Source organism: Megalobrama amblycephala, linkage group LG22 (assembly GCF_018812025.1).
Source record: "Megalobrama amblycephala isolate DHTTF-2021 linkage group LG22, ASM1881202v1, whole genome shotgun sequence".
Classification (NCBI taxonomy): domain Eukaryota; kingdom Metazoa; phylum Chordata; class Actinopteri; order Cypriniformes; family Xenocyprididae; genus Megalobrama; species Megalobrama amblycephala.
In genome coordinates, this window is record NC_063065.1 from 1,949,430 (window position 1) to 1,971,460 (window position 22,031).

Consider the following 22,031-nt stretch of genomic DNA (forward strand, 5'->3'; position numbering starts at 1 on the left):
ATATGTCAAATGAAACTGGTGTGATCTCATTCAATTAGCATGAATTTTACTCATCAGTACAATTAACCTATCTTAAGTTCAAATAAATCAGTTCAACTGTGTGGAAATAGGTGTCATAATTGAATTAAGTTAGACCAACAAGTTATTTTTTTGAGTGTAGAGCCTGTGCTTCAGTCAGTGATGATCCAGAAACACTGATGTTCTGCTGCATGTTGCTTTATTTATTTATTTATTTTGAAGGCTGCAGTAACTGTGTAGTTGCTGATGCAGAGCTACAGCAGTTATGTTAGCTCATGCATGTGCTGTTGTCAGTTAATGACTTACTGCAAGAGTTTTTTTTTTTGTTTTTGTTTTTTGTGAGACATTCAAGAAAAAATAGTTTTTGTTTGAACAGCCACTTTTGTTAGTCGATTTAGCTCTAATTTTCAATTTAATTTTTTGATAATTGCAGCAGGGACGTTCTGAGAACATTTCCAAATAAAGTATGGTTCCCTAAACGTTCAGAGAACGTCTTGAATGTTCCCTGAAGGTCCACCAAATAACGTCCCCCAAACCTTAAAAGAACTCCATATCATGACCATCCCTGAACGTATTGGGAACGTTACTAGGCAATGTCCTTAATACCAGTGGGGGCGTTCTGAGAATGTTCTAGGAACGTGTAACGATTGAGACAAATCAGACACAATTATTTGTTAGTTAACCAATAGTTTTATGCTCACTCTGGGGCCTGGTTTCCATCCCCTGAGAAGTTCTCAGTTACAAATTTTATTGCACCAATAAATGCCGCATGGAGAGCAGAAAAGAGACACACAAAAATCTGCATCTTCCCTGCATTTTCCACACAGAACACAGACGTTACTGCATTAATTTATAGACAGACTATTCTTTACATACATATTCCCAGGAAATGGTATCCATTATTACTGTTGTTGTATTGTACTCATTGTATTTACATGTTTTATGATTTTTAAATGTTATGACCTTCAAGGTAACTTCAATTATGCCATGTTTGGTGTCTATGCGTCCGTATCGAGCAGATTTAAATGCTTGTGTATGCGGTATGTCCATACCTGCACAAGACATAAGTATTACAAGGAGCTTTAATAGTTCTTCTTCAAAGCTCAGCCAGTTTAATCTTACTTGGTCATAAAAGCCCTGACAAGGGGGTGTGTGTCACCCGGAAATACAACATCTTCATTGGCCCCCATCATTCCTAAGAGGTTGGACTTTGACCAGAGGTTAAAAACCAGTGAACAGTGCCACTCCCTCTCTTTCCCTTGCTTCTGGACGACCGAACAGATCTCCTTGCGGCCGGCCTAGGCCAGGCCCGCAAGTCCGGTAGGCCCCGGCCTACAACACCCAGCCATGTGCTCATCACCCAACAGACTGGCAACAACTTAAACTTGAGGATGAAAACCTCAAGATTTATCCTCAACCTACAGATCCGACGCTCCTCAGCCTAAGGGCATCTTGCAAGTATCGTACATTTTAATGCTAAACAGCGATTTAGTATTGATTTATAAGACTTATCTTTGCTATTGCTAAAAGAAACTGATGAGTCCTTTCCAGATTGTCTTTGACTTTTCCTATAGCTCTAGTAACAGTACCAGTAGAGTAACAGTAGAGTGTGTGTGTATGAATGTGTGAATGTGTGTGTGACCTTTGTTGTATGTTATGTGTTTGTTAGTTTAGTTATGTGTTTGTGAGTTAGTTAATAAAGATTGTGCACAATATATGTTTGGTTCTGACTCCATCTGCTAATTAATTGCCTCTGAAGTGATTTAGATCCCGAACCTATGCTCTAAGTAGCACTGTGCAATATGAATGTTATTTTTCCATAACCTGGAAATGAAACTTCTTATAATTATTAAACAATCAACAATAAGTGTTCCCTGGACAACAGGTTAATTGATTGTAATATTAAGATTAATGTAGCTATATCCAGTAAATCTGATTAACCGATATTCATATTCATAATTAATAAATCATATTGAGTTATGAATAATTATTAATATTTCCCCTTTGAGTTAATTTGCTACAAACGTAAATTTTCTAGCGGCGTTATTCACATGTAAACATTGATCAGCTCAACCTAACATGAATGACGGCACAAGATCAAACCTCTTCTGGAGGCTCAAAGTGCTGCATAACCAGTGATGTTTATTCTCGTGTTACGCAGCACTTTGAGCTTCAGGAAGAGGTTTGATTTTGTGTGTCATTCAGGTTAGGTTGAGCTGATCAGTGTTTACACGTGAATAACCCCGCTAGAAATGTTTACATGTGAGTAAAAGCCAAGAAAATCATTTGTTTGCTGTGTACTGATAAGGAATTTTTTTTGTTTGTTGTGAACTTCAGTGTTTTCACCTCGTCACCATGTCATCCACGGCTCTGATGATGTCACTGATCCATGTTTTGGCTTTCTCCAGGTAGATCACAGCCAGTTTGGGTTTGTTCTTCTCAACAGCTTTTATCAGTATTGGGAACAGCGAGGTGACCAGGTTGGAACTCGTACCGGCACACTACAAGAAAAAGAGGATAATTAATCCACAAGGATAAGTTTCATACAGGCGACTATCCTCTGTCCTATCTCTTGAAACCAACACGGAAGTGACAAACTGCAATTCATCGACTGGCCACTAGAGACAGACTCCAATAAGGAGTCAATCCCATAGACCATCCATGTAAAAAAAAAAAAAAAAAAACTTTACAGCAGAATAAAATGTTTACAGCCTGGTTCAAAAAAAATGGGTAACACTTTACAATAACAGTACATGAATAACCATGAACTAATACCCGAGTTAATAGTTACTTCAACATGAACTCAAGATTAGTTAAGATATGAACTAATGAAGAGTGATCCTTAACTACGACAGGAGTCATAGGGATTCATGCATGAAAACAGAAGCCTTAACTATGCGTTAATACATGTTTGATAATTAATGCATTAATTAACATTTAGGGTAAACTAAATCAAACAGTCTCTATAAGAAGGAATAATACATATTTGGACTTTGAAATAAATTTAAACAATTTATTATTGTCAGAATTTAAACTACTGACATCAGCAGCTTCATTATAAACATTACTGAAAGGCACATGATTAGTTTACCATTATTTTCACTTATCCTCCTTTGTCAAACATATAAAATACTAAATACACTATTTATCTTAAAAGCTCTTAATCTGTTTTGTGATATTCTTTCCTATCAAACTAAACTACTGTGACTTACATCAGTTCCTGAGGAATCGGTTCCCAAAAAAATAACCAAACAGGAAACATTAACTAAGGTCAGGGAGCGTTTGCTGGGATCAGATTCATAAGTTCACTCTCCATCCAGACGCAGGCCGTGATCATACTGTACCTCCATTCTCTGACTTTTTGAAAAGTCACACAACATCACTTAACTGGGCTGAATACTTATATAGTTGTGTTAGTACATGTGTATTTGATAGTAAGTTAATGATAATCATGAGCTGAATTTGGTAAGTAGTTAACAGTGAATTAATTATGATTGTGCCCCCTCAAGTAAAGTCATGACATAAGTATACATTAACAAACCATTAGTTGATGTTAGTATATGCTTAGTTAATAATGAGTTAATTATGATTGTGCAACTCAAGTAAAGTCATGACATGATGCACATATCACACATCATTAACTAATATATGAATAAACACTATAGAGTGCCATCCTTATTCCTTTACACCCCGGTACAAAAAACTAAAATAAAAAGTATTTGTATTTTATTTTTATTTATATAATTAAACATATATGGACTTGAAAGCAAGCCATAAACATACCTGTAAAGACACACATAAGGCACATTTACATGTAAAATCGCGCGCGTCCACAAGCTAATGCTAATCAAAGCATATACATTTAAACGACAAAAATACAAATACAGTTAATAACTGCACATAACCTCCTGAAAATCCCAATAAAACATACATGTAAATATGTCTTTAATTATTAATTCGGCTTACCAAAGCAGTCAACATTTATTAGTTTAAAATGCCAGCAACACAACAAACGCGCCAAGAGAACACCTAGTGTGCGCCACTAATGAGTGTCCCACCAGAAACAAACCCTACATACTTTAGTTCCGGGAATAAACTATGACTATTTAGCTATGACTAAATATAAATGAACTATAAAAATCAGAAAACAGTTTAGATCAAATTAAATGTATTAGTGGTAGTTAGTCTATTTTCCACATTTGATTAGACAGATCTATGTAATTAATGGCTAAATAATCATGTGCCATTGCAATTATTTGTCACAAAGCTGCAGATGGCAGATTATGATATTACAGTGTAAATTATGACAGTATTAAATCACGTTTAATTCAAATTCAGAGTACTTCTTGTTTACTCTTATGGAGGCTGATTTATTTAGTTTACCCCTAAATGTTAATTAATGCATTAATTATCAAACATGTATTAACGCGTAGTTAAGGCTGCTGTTTTCATGCATGAATCCTTATGACTCTTGTCGTAGTTAAGGATCACTCTTCATTAGTTCATGATTAGTTCATATCTTAACTAATCATGAGTTCATGTTGAAGTAACTATTAATTTAGGTATTAGTTCATGGTTATTCACGTACTGTTATTGTAAAGTGTTACCAAAAAATGTTTTTGGTCTATATAGCTAATTTTGCCTTCCATGATAACTGTTAAGGGGTGTTTTTTTTTTATTTTTTATAATTCATCTGTTTAAATTATATTAAGCCTTAAAGTTCTGCATAATTAAGGGTGTGGCCACTTTGTCACTGTATGTACATGTGCACACATGCATTTATAATCAGAACACATGCTGATGTATCTTCTTGGTATTGGCTAAAAGCAGAGGTGGAAAGTCCAGGGGTCAGAAAGTAAAAGTCCTGCCATATTTTTATTCCACCCACTGAAGCATTAATGAGATAAATAAGTGTTTAATTGAGTGATGATTGAGCATTATTGAAGACACCTGATGATAACAAGCAGAATCACCAAAGGAGAAAATCACAATTTTTAAGTTACCATCATCGAGGTCAGGGTTTGTTTTAGTTGAGCTCTTGACCCTTGATTATTTAATATTAGATTTTGTTTGCTGAAAAAAGCTGATCAGGTGTTGTTGGTTGTGTTTTCACATAATCGTTATTTGATCTGAATCACTGAACTCATTTAGAGCCCAATCTCTGAGTTAGATTTACATCATTGATTACAGCAGCACTGTGATTCTACAGCAGAAGATCAACTTTATCAATACAATTCAAAGGATTTATCAAAAGTTGTACAAATGGCTCTCATTTAGACACACAGACATCAAGAATCAGTCTGTGAATCTCAACAGTGGTGACCGTCAAAAAGAATGTTGCAATGCATTCTGGGAGCCACCAATCAAAATTCATCCACGGCTCCCATCATGCATCGCTGCATGAATAAATTATGAGCTGAATTGTCTTAGTAATTTTCTTTATTCTCACTATTTTATTTTTTGCTGTTTTTCTGTGACTTTTTAGTAGCTTGTTTTCTAATGTTCAGAGTTGATCAGAATATGTTGCTTGTCACCATTGTTGAGATTCACACGCTGATTCTTGATGTCTGTGTGTGCCTAAAAGAAAGAGTTTTTTCTTTTGATCAGAACAACTTTTAAGAAATCTTTCAGATTGTATTGATAAAGCTGATCTTCTGCTGTAGAATCACAGTGCTGCTGTAATCAATAATGTAAATCTAACTCAGAGATTGGGCTCTAAATGAGTTCAGTGATTCAGATCAAATAATGATTATGTGAAAACATAACCAACACCACCTGATCATCTTTGAACTTTGCTTGTCTGGTTGGTTTTAATGCAGCTAAGACTGCCCCAACAAAATCTAATATTAAAATAGCAAGGGTCAAGAGCTCAACTAAAACAAACCCTGACCTCGATGATGGTAACTTAAAAATTGTGATTTTCTCCTTTGGTGATTCTGCTTGTTATCATCAGGTGTCTTCAATAATGGTCAATCATCACTCAATTAAACACTTATTTATCTCATTAATGCTTCAGTGGGTGGAATAAAAATATGGCAGGACTTTTACTTTCTGACCCCTGGACTTTCCACCTCTGGCTAAAAGTTTTGTCCGTCAGATTTACTACAATGACAATGGCTGGAGAAACCACAAGACACCACAAAATCCACAACACTGCTTGGATATTATAACTAAAACTGCTGCACTATTCTGGAAAAGATACTTTGGACACAGGCTCCTTTTTCTGTGAGAGTTTATGTATATGATTGTATATAGTTTTACAACATAAACTTTCTTCAGGTGGACAGGACTGGGAATCACACCTGAACAAACAACAGATTCTGGTTTATGAGAGATCAATGTGAGTCTTCACACTGTTTACACATGAAGAACATGTAAACAGCATACCCTGACAGCAACATAGTGTCTGCCCAGATCTGGCCCAAATTTGGTCTGTGGGTAATCCACATGTACCAGACGTGGATTACACACAGACCAGATGTGGGCCAGATCTGATGGCTGTTGGATGTTTTTCAATGGACGCTTATCATGGACATTTTTTACCCAAGTGCAACGGATTGGATTCATCTCATGATCACTATTTCATTACAAATAATTCCTTGAACTGACTTGATATAAAAGCTTATTTTCACATGCAGAATCCTGAGGAAAAAAGTCTGATTTTTAGAAAAATTATGAATTAGTATGATGAAATGATGATAATTAACATGATGAATTAGTCTCACCTTCAGCAGAACAGCCTCAGAGGATCCGAACAGCATTTGTGTTTCAATAGCTTGGTCTCTGATCATACGCTCCAGCTTTGGGAAGCCTCCCAGACACAAGAATGACAGATGATAGAGGAGAGCCGTTCGCTCCACAGATGGAAGAAGCTCCTGAATGAACTCTGGACTCCATGTGGATTCACTGATGTCAAGCTCTGAGACACCAAACCAAACGTTATTGATGTTCAACAACTTCTAGGGTTCAATCATGGGTGAAATGTGTCATAACGTTTATTTATACATGTGCCAGTCTTGGTTGTATTCAACACAGAACGTCTCAGGTTATGTATGTAACCATAGTTCCCTGAGAACAGGGACGTCTACTCTGCGTTTCAGTATGCTTTGGGGAACGTCACTCGTGTCTGAAAGCCAAGAATCAAACCACTCCAATATCCTTGGCTGGCGACAGCCTATGACGTCTTCATAGAGCGACCCAGAAGTATATAAGGAGCGCCTAAAGAACCAGTCAGTACCTTATCGTCTTGAGGGACTGTTCAGCAGGCAGCCCCGAAGCATGGCAGGGCAATGCAGAGTCTATGGTTACATACGTAACCTGAGACGGTCCCTTTCGAATGGGAACTCTACTCTGTGTTTCAGTACGCTTAGGAGAGCGATATACCCATGCTTAAGGAGAGTGCATGCCAAAAGATGGCCAGACAAGCGTCAAGCAGTTTCTAATGAAACGCCAGATAGCAACTCGCCCTCAGGTCACACAAAGGCTGTCAGTGACAGCCTTCCCCACGGCCAACAACCCAAGCTGAGCCTCAAAGAGGCCTTCCATAGAAAGCCTACCAAGGCTGCTCCAGGCTTCTGGGACCAAATCTTCCAAGGAAGAAGGTCCCTTTAAGGGAATGTGGCCAGGGAACTGAAAGGAACCCCAGCCAGTCACTAGAAGGAGGAAAGTAATCACCCTAATGCCACCAGGGGAAACTTAGTTTTGCCCAACCTTGTCTGAATACAGAGTCTCAACAACACATTCTTCAGAGAAGACAGCAAGTAAGAGCGACTGCAGAAGGGGCAGTAAGCAACTCAAACCCACACGTGGAGATGGGCATCCTGGAGAGCTTAAATGGGAGGTCTCATGGAAGCCTTCAACCAATGATCAGCTTAGGGAGCTAAGCACTATTACAAAAAACCCTAAAGGGGAGTACAAAGCTCAACCTAACAGATAGACCATACTGTAGGCACATAATCATGGAGGCCAGAAAGGGGCCTACAACATGACAAAAGTTCTACATATCACACTAGTATACTTAGTCACAAAGTGGGAAGTCCAAGACCAGCCTGATAAGGCCGCACACTTGAACATCTAACTTTCTGGAAGCAAGAACAAACCACATGGCTAAAGTACAGGAGATAAGACTGTGAGTGTCCACATAACAGTCCATTCAACACCATCCAGTGAGCAGTGCACTTGGTAAAAGAACATTTTACTCTTAAAGCAAGAGGAGTACAACATATGCCATCATGAACTAAGGAAGGCCCAAAAACAGGCCTATAACCTCAGTCAGACACATTGCGTCAGGCCGTGGCAGTGTTTCAAGCTCCAGGAGGGACAAATAACTGAACTACAAGGAGGATAATAAGTTACTGGCTAACCAGTAGCATACTCAGTAAAACACCTGTAACTATGTGTTATTTATGAGCTACTTAACTACTTAGCTCAACTAGAGCTAAAGGAAAAAACATGCTCAAGTAAGCAAATGCAGAAAAACCTAACAACAGTAGGGTTTAACACAAAAATACTCAGAAACATACTCAGTAAAAGCACCTTTTACTCTCAAAGTGAGAGGAGTACACAACCAAACTCAAACATGCTACCCAGAAGGCCTACAAGGCCTACAACTTGTAAACACGTGGCGTCAGCTGGTGGCAATCAAGACCCACCCATGATGATGAGTCACAAAAAAAAAAAAACACAAAACTGTGCCAACACATAGCCTGAAAGGAGGCTTAGAATAGGGCCTACAATTCCAACCACACGTGGTGCCAGCTAGTGGTGTAAAAGGGGACCAAGCTCAAAGTGGAACCAGCTCTGGACCCAACAAACAGTTGTGGGTAGCTAGCTTAACACAACCTGAGCTAAGTCTACACATTCCAACAGGCAATGTACCAACTTATAAATACAGGATACCATAAAATGCTAACATGGTCTAAGGGAGGCCTACAACCTCAAACAGACATGAGCATACACAGTAAAATCCCCAGTGTTAAATTAACACCCAAAGTGAACATATGAGTCCATCTTGCCGGGTGTTAAAAAGTAACACTGAACCAACTTTGTGTTTGTAAAGCACGTTTGTTATGTTCAGAGAAACTATGATCTGAGCTGTGTTTCCAAAAAGTGCTGTGAGCCAAAGTTGATCAATTTAGATTTACAATGCTTTGGGAATCACAGTCATAATGATTGTGTTTTATCATTGTGTAATGGCCAGATTCATTGGTGACATCCAGTATTAACTGGTGATATAGATGTTATATTATTTCTTTATAGTAAATCTCTGTTACCGCTTGAGATCCAGCACAGCTTTTATAATCTGAAGGGGTTTTTTTGAAACACACACAGACATCAAGAATCAGCATATGACCCTCAACAATGGTGACAATCAAACAAAGTGCTTCATGTTGCAGTGCATGATGGGAGCCACCAATCAAAACTCATCCATGGCTCCCATCATGCATTGCTGCATGAATAAATTATGCAGCTGAATTGTCCTGTAATTTTCGTAAATTGTTCATGTTTGCTTTTATTTCTCTGTTGTTTTGTTGTGACAGTAGCTTGTTTTGTGATGTTCAGAGTTCATCTGTTTGTCAGTATTTTGTATTTATTTATCGTCACCGTTCTTGAGAATCATATGCTGATTCTTGATGTCTGTGTGTGTTTCAACACTGAAGCTTCAGTGCATAATGTATTATTCTTAAAAAGAAAAAAAAGTCAGACTGTTGTTGGATCTCAAGCTGTAAAATCACAGGACTGCAATCATTAATACTAAAGCTACACATGAAGCACACAGTCAGAGATTTAGACTCTAAACGACATCAGGCCATCACATGATGATTATGTCATCATCAAATCCTATCAGATCCTGTTTTCTCTAACCATAACAAATGTGCTTTACAAACACAAAGCTGGAGCAGCCAGAGAAAAAATAATAACAAAAGGTAAAGAGTCAAGAGCCCAACTAAAGCAAACGCTGACCTCTTTCATGGTGACTTGAAATGAAACATTCCATAAAACATTAATTAACACCTTTTTTCTCTCTTTCCTTCAGTGATTCTGCTTATTATCATCAGGTGTCTCCACTAATTGTCAATCATCACTCAATCATCAATCAATTATCTCATTAACTTTAACACTGCTTCAGTGTTACTTTTTAACACCCGGCAAGATGGACTCATATGTACACTTTGGGTGTTAATTTAACACTGGGGATTTTACTGTGTAAACCTGTGGCAGTGTCAATGTACGTGAGCAAACTCATGACCATACACCAACAGTGCCTAATGCTGAAACCAGAAGGAGGTTAAGACAATGGAGCCAACAACTTCTACAGTTATATGCAATATAGCTGCTGTGGCAATGATCTCATAGCGGGAGCTAACAGAGACCAAACCAAAAGTAAGACTCTCTACACTCAACCTGAGTGTGCAATCCAACAGGTGATGCACTCAGTGAAACACAAACCCTAACCGGGGAGTGCAAAAGTCACCACCTCCTTAAATAGAGGCCAAAACAGCCTACTATTATGAGAACAGGCATTAACCTGTGGCAGCACTAGTTATAGTAAAGCTCACATACATGTAGGGCAAAAGCTTAGAGCCCAATGCTTTGTAAATACATGCCATCCAAAGAGGATGAAGGTTCTCACCAAACAGAACAGGACAGGTTAAATGAATGAGTTTTAAATGAAAAGTGTCTCACCTTTGCTATCGGCCATGTTTTGTTTTGTTTTTTTAATTGAGCGTAGACTGGTAAATCGTCCAACTGTACGGCCTGTAAAAATATGACAGAAGATGTGATGCAAGTAGAATCAACAGATTGCATTTAATTCCCCTTGTGAAAAATAAGTGTGCTTAATTGTACTGAAAGTGTACTTTTTGTGTACTTTTTAAAAAGTGCACTTGCAGATAATATAATATACTTAAAATTAAAGGCAACTTAAGTTTACTTAAAGGTGCCCTAGAATCTCAACTTCACAAGATGAAATAGATGTCTCTGGTGTCTCCAGAATGTGTCTGTGAAGTTTCAGCTCAAAATGCCCCATACATTTTTTATTATAGCATGTTTTAACTGCCTATTGGTGGGATTAAAAATGCTCTGATTTGTATGTGTACACCAGTGTTTCCCAACCACATTCCTGGAGGCACACCAACATTTTGCATGTCTCCTTTGTCTGACACACCCATTTTAGATCTTTGAGTCACTACTAATGAGCTGATAACCCTAATCAGGTGTGTTTAATTGAGGAGACATGCAAAATGTGCATTGTTGTTGTGCCTCCAGGAACGTGGTCGGGAAACACTGGTGTACACCTTAAATGCTCGTGCTCCCCGCCCTCAAGCTTGCGACTCTTTAATCCAGTGGTCTCAAACTCAATTCCTGGAGGGGCACAGCTCTGCACAATTTAGCTCCAACCAGCTCCAACTCACACCTGCTTGGAAGTTTCTAGTAATCCTTAAGACCTTGATTAGCTGGATCAGGTGTGCTTGATTAGGGTTGGAGCAAAACTTTGCAGAGCTGTGGCCCTCCAGGAATTGAGTTTGAGACCACTGCTTTAATACATTTACATTACATTTACATTTATGCATTTGGCAGACGCTTTTATCCAAAGCGACTTACATTGCATTATACTATAAATTTGTATCTGAGTATGTGCAATCCCTGGGATCGAACCCATGACCTTGGCATTCCTAGTGCCACGCTCTAACCACTGAGCTACAGGAAAGCATAATACATTGCATAGATCAGGGGTCCTCAACTCCGGACCTCGAAATCCCTAACAGTTAACGATATAATTAAGTGATTAATTAAGCGACACTTAAATGAGAATACTAGTGCACTGTTTATGAAGGCTATATCTTTAACACCAAGCATATCTGCAGACTCTGTTGATTTTCTCCTTGATTCTTTTAACTCAAATGTACAGAATGTTATTGATAACATTGCTCCTGTGAAAGTCAGGAAGAAAAGTAGCAGACAAAAAGCACCATGGAGAACCTCAACAGCAGTGCAAAATATGAAAAGACAATGCAGAAAAGCTGAGCGCATGTGGCGAAAGACAAAACTTGAAATCCATTATAACATCTATAAAGATACTCTTCATGCTTTCAAAAAAGGCAAAGCTAGACAGACCTTCTTCTCAAATATTATAAACAGAAACTTAAACAACACCCGCACTCTTTTTGCTACAGTAAAGAGACTAACAAACCCCCCCAAGTCAGATTCCCAGTGAAATGCTCTCAGACAGCAAATGTTGTGAGTTTGCTTCCTTCTTCTCTGAGAAAATTAATAATTAATTAATAATTCAGTTGTCAAGCCCCTCCTGAAAAAAAGCAATCTGGATAACACCATATTGAGCAACTACAGGCCAATCTCAAATCTTTCTTTCATAGGCAAGATCATTGAAAAAGTTGTTTTCAATCAGCTGAACAAGTTCTTAAGCTTGAATGGATATTTTGACAACTTTCAATCTGGTTTCCGACCGCATCACAGCACAGAGACAGCGCTCATAAAGATAATAAATGATATTCGCCTAAACACAGATTCAGGTAAATTATCAGTGCTGGTTCTACTCGACCTCAGTGCTGCATTTGACACTGTCGATTACAACATACTTCTTGACAGGCTCGAATACTGGATTGGGCTTTCTGGGATGGTCCTTAAATGGTTCAGGTCATACTTAGAAGGGAGAGGTTATTATGTGAGTATCGGTGACCATAAGTCAGAGTGGACATCCATGACATGCGGAGTCCCTCAAGGTTCAATACTTGCACCCCTCCTGTTCAACCTATATATGCTGCCACTGAGCCAAATAATGAGAAAGAACCAAATTGCATATCACAGCTATGCAGATGACACCCAGATTTACCTAGCCCTCTCACCTAATGACTACAGCCCCATTGACTCCCTGTGCCAATGCATTGATGAAATTAAAAATTGGATGTGCCTAAACTTCCTTCAGTTAAACAAAGACAAAACTGAAATCATTGCGTTTGGAAACAAAGATGAAGTTCTCATCATGTACCTTCACTCTAGGGGTCAAACAACTAAAAATCAAGTCAGGAATCTTGGTGTGATTTTGGAGCCAGACCTGAGTTTCAGTAGCCATGTAAAGACAATAACTAAATCAGCATATTATCATCTCAAAAATATTGCAAGAATTAGATGCTTTGTCTCCAGTCAAGACTTAGAGAAACTTGTTCATGCTTTCATCACCAGCCGGGTGGATTTTTGTAATGGGCTCCTCACTGGCCTTCCCAAAAAGACCATAAGACAGCTGCAGCTCGAACAGAATGCTGCTGCCAGGATTCTGAGCAGAACCCGAAAACATGAACATATCACACCAGTCCTCAGGTCCTTGCACTGGCTTCCAGTTACATTTAGAATTGATTTTAAAATACTGTTACTTGTTTATAAATCACTCAGTGGCCTAGGACCTCAATACATTGCAGATATGCTCATAGAATATAAACCTAACAGATCACTCAGATCATCAGGATCAAGTCATTTAGAAATACCAAGGGTTCCCTCAACCCAGCCAGCAGAGCCATGTGGGGCCCAAATGGGTTTGACCTGGGCTATCTAACTGGGACCCAGCCAGTTTTGCACCCAGTTTCCATGTAGGCCCCACATGGATTTGCCCAGATGAAATGAACACTGCTTAGTGTGCACACTACAGGCTGTTTAATGTAACACTTAATCAGTGTTGGAGGTAATGAGATAATTAAGTGATTGAATAATGATTTTGTATTAGTGAAGAACACCTGCTGTTAACAAGCAGAATCACTGAAGGAAAGAGAAACACAAGAACTACTTCCAGCCACAGCCTTGGATGAAATCAACTGAAGATAAAATACATTACATCTCTCAAGATCTGATTAAACAACTCCACAAACAACATTAGCTTCACTTATTACTAACCAGACTGACTTTATTTCTGTCAGACATCTACAGAAGTTCGTATTAAGAATTAAGAAGAGGCTTAGATGTTGATTACTTATTTGAAAGTAATAGTTTGATTTGATGTTACCATTGTGGCGATCAGTGTGTGCTTTAGTCAGGCTCTTGACTTTTTAACATTAGTTTTTCTCTTGACAGCTGTGTCTGTTTGTTATGGCGAGAACAGCAAGAGAAAATATAATCAGCTGCTGTAAGCTGATTGATGATAAGAATATAATCATCATATATTGGCTTAACTCATTGATATTATGTGGGAGGTTTATACGGGTAGTATGATATTAATTCTGTTTTATTGTTATGATTCTACAGCAAGAGAATAATAGAATTTAATCAGAACATCAAACGATTTATAACACACCATTTACATATTTTGGGCTCCTGTGAGTTTTACTCGCACACAGACATCAAGAATCAGCATATGATTCTCAACAATGGTGACATGCTTCATGGTGCAATGCATTCTGAGTGCCTCATACGAAACTTATCCATGGCTCCCAGAATGCATTGCACCATTGAAGCATGTCACCATTGCTGAGATTCATATGCTGATTCTTGATGTCTGTGTGCGAGTAAAACTCACAGGAGCCCAAAATATGTAAATGGTGTGTTATAAATGCTGTTTTTTTTTTTGCTGTTCTGATTAAATTCTATTATTCTCTTGCTGTAGAATCATAACAATAAAACAGAATTAATAACATACTACCCATATAAACCTCCCACATAATATCAATGAGTTAAGCCAATATATGATGATTATATTCTTATCATCAATCAGCTTACAGCAGCTGATTATATTTTCTCTTGCTGTTCTCGCCATAACAAACAGACACAGCTGTCAAGAGAAAAACTAATGTTAAAAAGTCAAGAGCCTGACTAAAGCACACACTGATCGCCACAATGGTAACATCAAATCAAACTATTACTTTCAAATAAGTAATCAACATCTAAGCCTCTTCTTAATTCTTAATACGAACTTCTGTAGATGTCTGACAGAAATAAAGTCAGTCTGGTTAGTAATAAGTGAAGCTAATGTTGTTTGTGGAGTTGTTTAATCAGATCTTGAGAGATGTAATGTATTTTATCTTCAGTTGATTTCATCCAAGGCTGTGGCTGGAAGTAGTTCTTGTGTTTCTCTTTCCTTCAGTGATTCTGCTTGTTAACAGCAGGTGTTCTTCACTAATACAAAATCATTATTCAATCACTTAATTATCTCATTACCTCCAACACTGATTAAGTGTTACATTAAACAGCCTGTAGTGTGCACACTAAGCAGTGTTCATTTCATCTGGGCAAATCCATGTGGGGCCTACATGGAAACTGGGTGCAAAACTGGCTGGGTCCCAGTTAGATAGCCCAGGTCAAACCCATTTGGGCCCCACATGGCTCTGCTGGCTGGGAAAGCAAGGAGAGTCTGCTTTTAGCTGTTACGCCAGCCGCAGCTGGAACCAGCTTCCAGAAGAGATCAGGTGTGCTCCAACAGTAGCCACATTCAAATCCAGACTCAAAACACATCTTTTTATCTATGCATTTGCTGATTGAGCACTGTCCCAGCCAACATAGCATGGTGGGGCCCAGATGGGTGTCACCTGGGCAGCCTAACTGGGGCCCAGACATTTTTGTCCACGGTTTCCATGGAGGCCCCACATGGGTTAGCCCAGATGAACTGAACACTGCTCAGTGTGCACACTACAGGCTGTTAAATGTAACACAGAAACATGCTGGAGTTAATGAGATAATTAGGTGATAACGAGCAGAATTACAGAAGGACACTGAGGAACAACAACTACGACTTCAGCCACAGCCTTCGATGAAATCAACTGAAGATAAAAGACATTAAATCACTGAAGATCTGATTAAACATCTCCACAAACAGCATTTCCAGTTTCACTTATTACTAACCAGACTGACTTTATTTCTGACATATATCTACAAAAGTTGTTATCGAGAATCACCAGAGGTTTAGATGTTGATGATTTGTTGAAAATAAGTTTTGTTTGATGTCACCGTGATCGAGGTCAGCGCTTACTTCAGTTAGGCAGTTTGACTCTTGATTCTTTTAGTAATAATGTTTATTTGGCTGCTTTTGCTGTTTGTTATGGCAAGAAAAGCAAGAGACAATATGTTTAGCCGTTGTCAGCTGTTTGATGATATGAATCTAATTGTCATCATGTTATGGCTTTGTTCACTGATCTAATGACTGAGCTTAACATTAAAAAAAAAAGTTATTAATTTTGTGCTGGTTCTTCTCCGGAACATCTGAAAAAAACGATTAAAAAATCAGGGCAGACCTATTCGCACACAAACATCAAGAATCAGCGTATGAATCTCAACAATGATGACATGCTTCATGCTGCAATGCATTCTGGGTGCCTCATACAAAACTCATCCATGACTCCCAGAATGCATTGCAGCATGAAGCATGTCACCATTGTGGAGATTCATATGCTGATTCTTGATGTCTGTGTGTGAATAAGGCTTGCAGGTGTTTTAAAGGATTTATTGTACATTGTATTTTTCAGATTTATTCTTCTGCTCTGATTTTTTTATCTTTTTTTTCAGATGTTCCGGTTATTTACCAATTTGTTGGATTATTTACCAATTTGGGGTAATTTTTAACATCGTTGGGTTATTTTTATCAATAACCCATCTGTTGGGTTAAATACTGATCCCGTGACGACGGTTCAAATTTGAACGGTCCAGTGATAGTCAAGAAAGAAGCTGCTGCAGCCTGATTATGAAGGTAAGTCATGTCGTTTTCGTGTATGTAACTTTTATAACATTAGGTATTGTGTATTGAAACATTACATATATGTGACCAGTCACGGAAAGTAGGGAGACAAGTCGGTTCTGGGGCATTTTGAGTTATTCACAGATTCTGAAAGTGTAGTCTCCAAGCTTTCCAACGATGTGTACACATGGAAATCTGATAATATTTGGAGAAGTTGTGGCCATTTGAAGGTAGGCACTCAAAAATGCTCAAAGGGCAGAAAATGACCTCTAATTTTGCAGTTCTCGCCTGTTCTTACCTACTGGGAGTGACAAAAGGGCTCATTTACATCTCATTTAGATAAGCCATACCCCCTGTAAAGCTGCATGGTTGCAAAGCAACGACAGACGCAACGGGAAAAATCGGACCGCATACTATTAATAATAAAGGATAATGTGCATTGTAAATGTCAGTAATTTATCTTTTTTGACATTAGGACTTTTTTAACAGGATTCTGTGATAACCGTATAGTCCTGGTTTAGACCTCAGTTAGTGGTTAGACCTGAGTTGAGTCATTAAACTCTTCAATAAATACTTTTACTTTTGACTTATTACGCACATTTTACGGCTACGGATACTTTATACTTTTACTTACGTAGGAATTTAATCTGATACATTTACTATTACATTAGTAAATCCTTGTTAAGAAATAGTAACTGGCTAAAATTATTAGCGTCACATTCAATTCAAGAACAGTAAGGTTTACATGAGCTAAGTCATTCGCACCAGTCAATTCAAGCAGTTGAAGCGTTATTCAAATTAATAGCAGATGCTAACATTACCATCTAAAAGCCCATTATAGTAATGGGGGTTTTTGGCAAGTGATACAATGCTAACGATTACAATTAAAACGAAACTCCTGAGCTAGCTAATAGCAAAAGACACATGAGATAACGTGTAGCCTACGTGTTCTTAGAATGAACACAAAACGACAAACTTTGATGTTTATGGAAACTCACCCCATAAGAAACAGAAAAGATCTCGTTGCCTCCAATGAAATAAGTTGTTCGGGCACACTTTCTCTTTGTCGGGGTCTTCTTTGTGGATGTAACCATCTCCGAAGTTTGCACTACTATGCGTCTGTTTGCCTCTAAATGTCCAATAATTCGCATGTCCTGCCACTCTTTTTTCCGCAGCTAAAGAATCCAGCCGTATGTTGTACTTCAAAACATTTTCGGTGTAACGGCCACAGTTCAGCTCGTCTGCGATATTCTTTGCGGCGTCCATCTTCATTAAATTTTGATATCAGCTAGAGCCGGCCAGAGCGCTGCATAAATAAGTAGCCACGCTTCCCTTGGAGGGCGGCCGCAATAACAAAAGAAACAAAAGCCGGCGTATCCGATTCCAGTATGGAAATACAAACAGACAATGACACACCCCTACTGCGAGATAGAATCCCAGAAAAACAAGCCGATTTCAACCTCAAAATGTACGCTTTTAAATAAACCAATACTGCTACCTAAAACACGGAGATGCTTCTTCGTGATCTCAACTAACAGATTCTGCAAAAAAACGAAAATCACCAATTTTGAAAAAAAAACGCTTCTTTCTCAGTTTGCTCAATAGTTGTGCTGCTGACTTGTGTCCCTGGTTTCCGTGACGGGTCACATCCCAGCCAGCAGAGCCATGTGGGGCCCAAATGGGTTTGACCTGGGCTATCTAACTGGGACCCAGCCAGTTTTGCACCCAGTTTCCATGTAGGCCCCACATGGATTTGCCCAGATGAAATGAACACTGCTTAGTGTGCACACTACAGGCTGTTTAATGTAACACTTAATCAGTGTTGGAGGTAATGAGATAATTAAGTGATTGAATAATGATTTTGTATTAGTGAAGAACACCTGCTGTTAACAAGCAGAATCACTGAAGGAAAGAGAAACACAAGAACTACTTCCAGCCACAGCCTTGGATGAAATCAACTGAAGATAAAATACATTACATCTCTCAAGATCTGATTAAACAACTCCACAAACAACATTAGCTTCACTTATTACTAACCAGACTGACTTTATTTCTGTCAGACATCTACAGAAGTTCGTATTAAGAATTAAGAAGAGGCTTAGATGTTGATTACTTATTTGAAAGTAATAGTTTGATTTGATGTTACCATTGTGGCGATCAGTGTGTGCTTTAGTCAGGCTCTTGACTTTTTAACATTAGTTTTTCTCTTGACAGCTGTGTCTGTTTGTTATGGCGAGAACAGCAAGAGAAAATATAATCAGATGCCGTAAGCTGATTGATGATAAGAATATAATCATCATATATTGGCTTAACTCATTGATATTATGTGGGAGGTTTATACGGGTAGTATGATATTAATTCTGTTTTATTGTTATGATTCTACAGCAAGAGAATAATATAATTTAATCAGAACATCAAACGATTTATAACACACCATTTACATATTTTGGGCTCCTGTGAGTTTTACTCGCACACAGACATCAAGAATCAGCGTATGATTCTCAACAATGGTGACATGCTTCATGGTGCAATGCATTCTGGGTGCATCACACGAAACTTATCCATGGCTCCCAGAATGCATTGCAGCATGAAGCATGTCACCATTGTTGAGATTCATACGCTGATTCTTGATGTCTGTGTAAGTGAATCTTGCAGGAGGTTTAAGGTGTTTAGTGAACAATGTGTTTTTCAAATTTTATGATTAAAACATTTTTAGTGTTGTAATTCAAGAAGAGATCCAGCACAAAGTTAAACACATTTTGCTCATAAAAAGCTCAGTCATTAGATCAGTGAATTAAGCCACTAAATGATGACTATATTTTTATCATTTAGCAGACCACATTCTCTCTTGTTTTTCTTGCCATAACAAACAGCCAGAGAAAAAATTAAAAGTTATAGTCAAGAGTCAAACTGCCTAACTGAAGCAAGCGCTGACCTCGATCACGGTGACATCAAACCAAACGTATTTTCAACAAATCATCAACATCTAAACCTCTGGCAATTCTCAATAAGAGCGTGTGACAGAGATAAAGTCAGTCTGGTTAGTAATAAGTGAAGCTGGTAAAGCTGTTTGTGGAGATGTTTAATCAGATCTTCAGAGATTGAATGTCTTTTATCTTCAGTTGATTTCATCGAAGGCTGTGGCTGAAGTCGTAGTTCTTATTGTTTCTCTGTCCTTCAGTGATTCTGCTCGTTATCACCTAATTATCTCATTAACTCCAGCATGTTTCTGTGTTTCATTTAACAGCCTGTAGTGTGCACACTGAGCAGTGTTCAGTTCATCTGGGCAAATCCATGTGGGGCCTCCATGGAAACTGGGTGCAAAACTGGCTGGGTCCCAGTTAGATAGCCCAGGTCAAACCCATTTGGGCCCCACATGGCTCTGCTGGCTGGGATATTCTAAAACTGAATTTTAAATTTTTAAGTCGTAATTTTCTAGTCCTCGAGTCCGGTAAGTGAGATCGATTGGAAAGGAATCCTAGCTATCCCAGTCAGCTCGGCATCAGTAATAAAGTATTTAAAACATACTAGCGAAACTGCTTAGAGATGTATTACCTTACTATGGTAACTAATAATATTGTCTTGTGAAATGTAACGTTATATCGATAAACTAAGGAAGACTAGGTCTCAACAATCACTATCCAATATTACGCATGTTTTAAGGTCTTTGTGATAATCTTTCATAATATGACAGCAATTTTTTTTTTTGTACAGGTGCCTTCAGAAATGTGAAACGAAAGAGCGCTTCTCGTTTGAGCCGAGCTGCGCCACACGGACCGTTTATCAGCTCGGCCTACGCAGCGCGAGCTCTGTCCTCAATCCTCGATCATACGGCACCACAACAGGGCTGTTTGAATTTGCTGAAATCTAAGATATTGTAAGATGAAAGAGCGCAATATTCCCAACAGCTTCTATGCAAAAAAACTGGAAAAATGTTGTGCAACCAATAAACAATTAGTTCAAGAGTAGTTCTCGATAAATAACCTACTGTTTATTAGATTTACTGTACTAACACTAACTGCAAATCTGGTATTTGCAAAAATGTGGTATATTAATAATGCATGTTCTATATAGTAATGCATGTAAATGTATTACAGGAGTATCTGAAGCATCTTTGTACTATTATTTCTTATGAAGCTATGTTAGGTCTTGCATTTGTGTTGTACTAAATGTGTTTATACTTGTGTTTTAGACAAATGGAATAATTTGTGAAGCAAAGACTACAACCTGCTATTTAATGGAAACATTTGAAGGTAAGCTATTTTAATAAGTGACAACTTTTTTTAAAAATACTTAACTGACTTTATTTCATTTTTCTGCTTTATTGTAACACAGAGCAAGGAGTGGATGAAAGTTTTATGCTGATGGATGGCAGTGGTTCTCAACTGTGGTCTTAGAGTATCCCCAGCCATACACATTTTGGATGTCTTCTTTATCTGACACCCTTTTCCGGCCTTAGAGTCTCTTTGCTAACAAGCTGGTCAGTTGAATCAGGATTAGAGAGACAAAATGTGCAGTGCTAGGGCTACGACAGAACCAGGTTGTTTGGGAAACACTGTCGTACAGTTTATTACTCTTTTTTTTTTTCTCAGTTGTCTTCCTTTATTTTAATACATTGTTTTAATTTAAACAGAATCCAAGTTGTTTAATGACTGACAACGATTTAGTATCAAAAGAACGCAAGAAGTCCTCACAGCCATGCATGGATTTGATTCTTTGGAACATAAACTATTGAAGAAATTGAATGCTGAGTTTAATGGTGTTCAGAATAGTGTAGGGTTGTTTTATTTCAGGAAAAAACGTATTGCCAATGTCATGCATGTGAAATTTGTCCACATACCTGTGGTATAAATAACATTTTTTAAACTTGTCTTTCAAAGATGGTCATGGAGAAACTGCCTTCAAAACCCTTCCTGCTGTCCTGCCATCATCGCCATGCCTCACAAATGGGAAAATGCTGCTGAAATGAAGCACAGCTTAACTGACATTCAGCCTGTAAGTAAAAGCAACACTGCAAAACTAGCTTTGATAAATTACACTGCTCTGTACATATTGATTCTGATTGTTAATAGGTTAGTTCACCCAAAAATGAAAATTCTGTCATTAATTTTTCACCCTCATGTTGTTCCACATCTATAAGAAGTTCACTCATCTTTGGAACGCAAATCAAAATCTTTTTAAACATATCAGAGAAATTTCTGTCCCTCCATTGACAGTCCCAGGAAACTAAATTTTTTAAGGTGCAGAAGGGTAGTAAAGACATGACTAAAGTACTCAATGTGACTCCAGTGGTTTAACCTCTCACCGTGTCTACACCAGATGTGACTTTTGTCGCGTTGCA

At 38.2% G+C, this 22,031-nt stretch overlaps 1 protein-coding gene across 5 annotated transcripts in view; it reads right to left on the bottom strand.

Annotated features, from left to right (window-relative positions):
- The window catches only part of LOC125258078, a 47,743-nt gene that overhangs the window by 20,334 nt on the left and 5,378 nt on the right, over positions 1-22,031 (bottom strand). For 4 of the 5 annotated variants that reach the window (XM_048174904.1, XM_048174900.1, XM_048174905.1 and 1 more), the window contains exons 2-4: positions 10,705-10,776; positions 6,744-6,937; positions 2,365-2,519 (exon numbers count right to left, since the gene is read on the bottom strand). In XM_048174904.1, coding sequence (XP_048030861.1) covers positions 2,365-2,519; positions 6,744-6,937; positions 10,705-10,720 — 365 coding nt within the window. In that variant the 5' untranslated portion in view covers positions 10,721-10,776. Of the gene's footprint in view, positions 1-2,364; positions 2,520-6,743; positions 6,938-10,704; positions 10,777-21,530; positions 21,646-22,031 lie in introns of those variants that run through there. The other variant, XM_048174901.1, reaches the window with a different exon arrangement.